Genomic DNA, 4,144 nt, shown 5'->3' with positions numbered 1-4,144 from the left:
CTTTGGCAATTAATCTCTCGGTCTCTAGTTTGGCCGCTTTTATTTGTTTTTTACATGTTCTATTTTTTTCCTTATAGTTTTTCAGTGCTTCCGTGCAACCCTCCTGTTTTAGTGTTTTATATGCTTTCTTTTTGTCATTTATTGCTTTCTTTACAGTTCTATTTATCCACATTGGTTTCTTTTTGTTCCTTAACCTTTTATTACCATACGGTATGTACCTCTGACAATGAGTTTTTAGGATGTTTTTAAAGATATCCCATTTTGTGTCTGTATTTGTGAGGACTTTGTCCCAGTTAGTTTGGCCTATGGCCTCTCTTAGTTGGCTAAATTTAGCTTTTTTGAAGTTTGGTATTTTTGTTCCTCCCTGTAGAAACGCTCTTTTGAATGATAATTGGAAGGTTATTACTTTATGGTCACTATTTCCCAGGTGTCCCCCGACCTGCACGTCTGTTGTTCTGTCGGGTCTATTGGTTACGGCAGGCGGCAGGCGGCAGTCCAAACTATGAGGGGACATCTAACATGTGACATCTCCTCTTCTGGGGAACAAATGTGAATCCTCAGTTCCTCCTCAACGGCCTGCCCCATCAAGGCATCAGTCAGGACACAGTAACTATATCCAAATTATCTGTTGTGTTTTTTTCATCTTGCCTGATGTTACTTATTATAACTATTATCCTCTAACCGACCCCCTGACGAACCAAATGTGGGGAAACGCGTCGGGGTAAAATATACATATAATATGTAAAAATTCTGACATCTCTTGTAATAAATTCCCACTGTACAGGGTTGTACAGGGCCAGACAGGGTAGGTACGGGGACAGGGTGATCCCACCATTAGGGCTCATCCCTGGGCAGAGGACTACCTTAGGGCGGGTACAGGGAAAGAATCATCCCTAATACCCCTATTAATGTGCCCCATCCTCTACCCAACCCCAAGCCCCAAAAGTCACTAATGCTACGGGAATTTCGTATACATCTGTATTATTTTTGTATCTACTTTCTTCACCAATTCACGGTGGTAGCTGGGCAACATCTTGTCCTATTATTATTTTGGATACCCAGTTACCAAAGGGTGTCTATACTTATGCTTTTTTAAAATAAAACTAATAAAAGCGAATTTTTAAAGGGTCCAAATCCAGGTTTAATCTATTGGTTAATACTAAGTCCAGTATGGCCGTCCCTCTAGTCGGGTCCTGAACCAGTTGGGAGAGGTAATTGTCTTTGGTTATAGCCACGGGGGGGCTTGGAGGGTGGGGGTCAGCAGTGTATTGGGGTGGCAAGGATGGGGGTCAGCAGTGTATTGGGGTGGCTAGGAGGGGGGTCAGCAGTGAATTAGGGGGGCTGGGAAGGGGGTCATCATTGTATTAGGGGGGCTGGGATTGTTTTGGGAGGGGGTCAGCAGTGTATTGAGGGACTGGGGGGTCAGCAGTGTATTGGGGTGGCTGGGAGGCTGGGGGTCAGTAGTGTATTAGGAGGTTGGGAGGGGGGTTAGCAGTTTATTAGGGGGTGGGAGGGGATAAGCAGTGTATTAGGGGGGTGGGAGGGTGTTCAGCAGTGTATTGGGGGTGGTGGGGAGGGGGCAGCAGTGTATTAGATAGTGGAGAGGGGGGGGCAGTAGTATATTAGGCGCAGTGACTTATGTGGCTGACATAGATTTTTTTCCCAGGGCTGCTTTGTATCCCCAGTTCGGCCCTGGAGGTCAAGACACACACCCGACTCGCCCCGCTTGTCCATCATTGGCTGCAGGTGATCACGCAACATCGCTTGGCCTATCCCTTCATACTAACTATGTCGAGCAAAAAAAGTAAGTGGTCGGACGAATATGTACAATATGGATTCACATGTATAACGGAACGTGATGGGAGTCAGCGTCCTAACTGTATGATTTGCAATGCCAAATTGAGCAATTCTAGTCTAGCACCGGCAAAACTAAGAGAACACTTCCTTAAGCTGCATGGAGATGGAAAATACAAGAACACAACGCTCGCTGAATTCAAGGTGAGGAGAACCAGATTCGATGAAAAGGCTAGTCTGCCTGTTCTCGGCTTTGTACCCATCAACAAACCGATCCTCATAGCATCGTACGAAGTTGCTTACCTGATCGCAAAGCAGGGCAAACCCCACACCATTGGTGAAACACTCATAAAACCAGCTGTGTTGAAGATGGCGAATATCATGCTGGGAAAAGCGGCTGAAGTTAAGTTATCCCAAATTCCTCTTTCAAATAACACCATCAGCGACAGAATAGAGGACATGAGCAAAGACATCTTGGCTCAAATAGTTGCAGATCTGATTTCAAGCCCGGCAAAATTCAGCCTTCAAGTCGACGAGACCACAGACGTCTCCAATCTAAGCCAGCTTGCAGTATTCGTGCGCTATGTGAAAGACGACGTGATAAAGGAAGAGTTTTTATTTTGTAAGCCTCTTACAACAACAACTAAGGCAGCCGATGTGAAGAAACTTGTGGATGACTTCTTCAAAGACAACAATCTTTCGTGGGATATGGTTTCTGCAGTTTGTTCGGATAGAGCTCCAGCCATGCTGAGAAGAAAGTCTGGTTTTGGTGCGCTAGTGAAAGCCGATGCACCACACATCATTGTTACGCATTGTATTCTGCATAGGCATGCATTGGCAACAAAAACCTTGCCTCCAAAACTGGCAGAAGTATTAAAAATTGTAGTGGAATGTGTGAACTATGTGCGAAATAGTGCTCTGAGGCACCGCATCTTCAGGGAGCTGTGTAAAGAAATGGGATCTGAATTTGAGGTACTTCTGTACCATTCCAACGTTCGGTGGTTATCCCGGGGACAGGTGTTGAATCGTGTTTTTGCCGTGCGTGTGGAATTAGCCCTGTTTTTGCAAGAGCACCAACATTGTCATGCAGATTGCTTCAAAGATTCTGAGTTCATTCTCATTTTAGCGTACATGACTGATATCTTTGCAGCTCTAAATCATCTCAATCAACAGATGCAGGGCGGTGGAGTCAACATCATCGAAGCGGAAGAAAACCTGAAGGCTTTTCAAAAAAAGCTACCGTTATGGAAACGACGAATAGAGAACGATAACTTCGCAAACTTTCCCCTGCTAGACGACTGTGTAAGATCGAAGATGTATCTGGAATCGGAGACATTTCTGTACCCACGGAACTGAAGCAAGCAATTGCCACACACTTAGATGAGCTTGCAACGTCTCTTGATGGATACTTCCCTACAAGAGAGTCATATCCAGCATGGGTGAGACAGCCGTTCACATTTAGTGTTGAGACAACAGATGTCAATGATGAATACCTCGATGAAATCATTGAACTTCAGCAGAGCCAGGTTCAACAGCAACTCTTCAGATCAACAACGCTCTCAACGTTTTGGTGTCAACAAATGGTAACGTACCCTGTTATTGCTAAGAAAGCTCTGGAGTTTTTCATACCGTTTGTTACAACATATCTTTGCGAGCAATCCTTTTCAAGGATGCTGGACATAAAAACGAAGAAAAGGAACAGACTTTGTTGCGAAAATGACATGAGAGTGGCACTTGCCAAGGTAAAGCCGCGCATTTCTGACCTGGTCTCTGAAAGACAACAGCAGAAGTCACACTGATTTGCAGTAAATATTCATTATTATGTTTTTATTTTTGTGTGAAAATCATGTTTTAATGGTTTTGTTCTTTGTTCTTAATGGTTTTGTTCTTTAATGGTTTTATTCACTTTGTGCACCTATGTATAAATATATACCTATGTTTTGAATTTGAAAAAATCATATTTAATTTTTCCAATTAAGAAGGTTTCAGTGAATGCGCATATGAAACTGGTGGGGTTCAGTACCTCCAACAAGGTTAAGAACCACTGCTTTAGAGGCTTATATCTTAGTATCAGTACTACAAGAAAAATATATACAAATTTCACTTCTGCAGTTATTTCTGGTGAAAGCATATAGGGGCGTATTTCAGTTAGAAAGAAAAATATATACGCACTGCACTGTTGCAATTATTTCTGTTAAAAGTATATGGGGCGTATTACAGTACAAAAAGACAAATATATTCGCACTGCATTGTTGCAGTTATTTTTGGTGAAAGCGTATAGGGGCGTATTACAGTAAAAAAAAGAAAAATATATTCTCAGTGCATTTCTGCAGTTAATTCTGGTGAAAGC

The 4,144-nt window shown here is 43.0% G+C and overlaps 1 protein-coding gene across 1 annotated transcript; it reads left to right on the top strand.

Annotated features, from left to right (window-relative positions):
- The first annotated feature begins 1,788 nt into the window (after positions 1-1,788).
- Positions 1,789-3,593, top strand: LOC120990998 (protein ZBED8-like). The gene is made up of 2 exons (XM_040419888.1): positions 1,789-3,035; positions 3,089-3,593. The coding sequence occupies exons 1-2, from the start codon at positions 1,789-1,791 to the stop codon at positions 3,591-3,593; spliced, it is 1,752 nt and encodes a 583-aa protein (XP_040275822.1).
- Positions 3,594-4,144: the final 551 nt, after the last annotated feature.

The sequence above is a fragment of the Bufo bufo genome, chromosome 2, assembly GCF_905171765.1.
Source record: "Bufo bufo chromosome 2, aBufBuf1.1, whole genome shotgun sequence".
NCBI lineage: Eukaryota > Metazoa > Chordata > Amphibia > Anura > Bufonidae > Bufo > Bufo bufo.
Note: the sequence above shows the minus strand (reverse complement) of the source record. Positions and strands in the feature narration are given on the sequence as shown.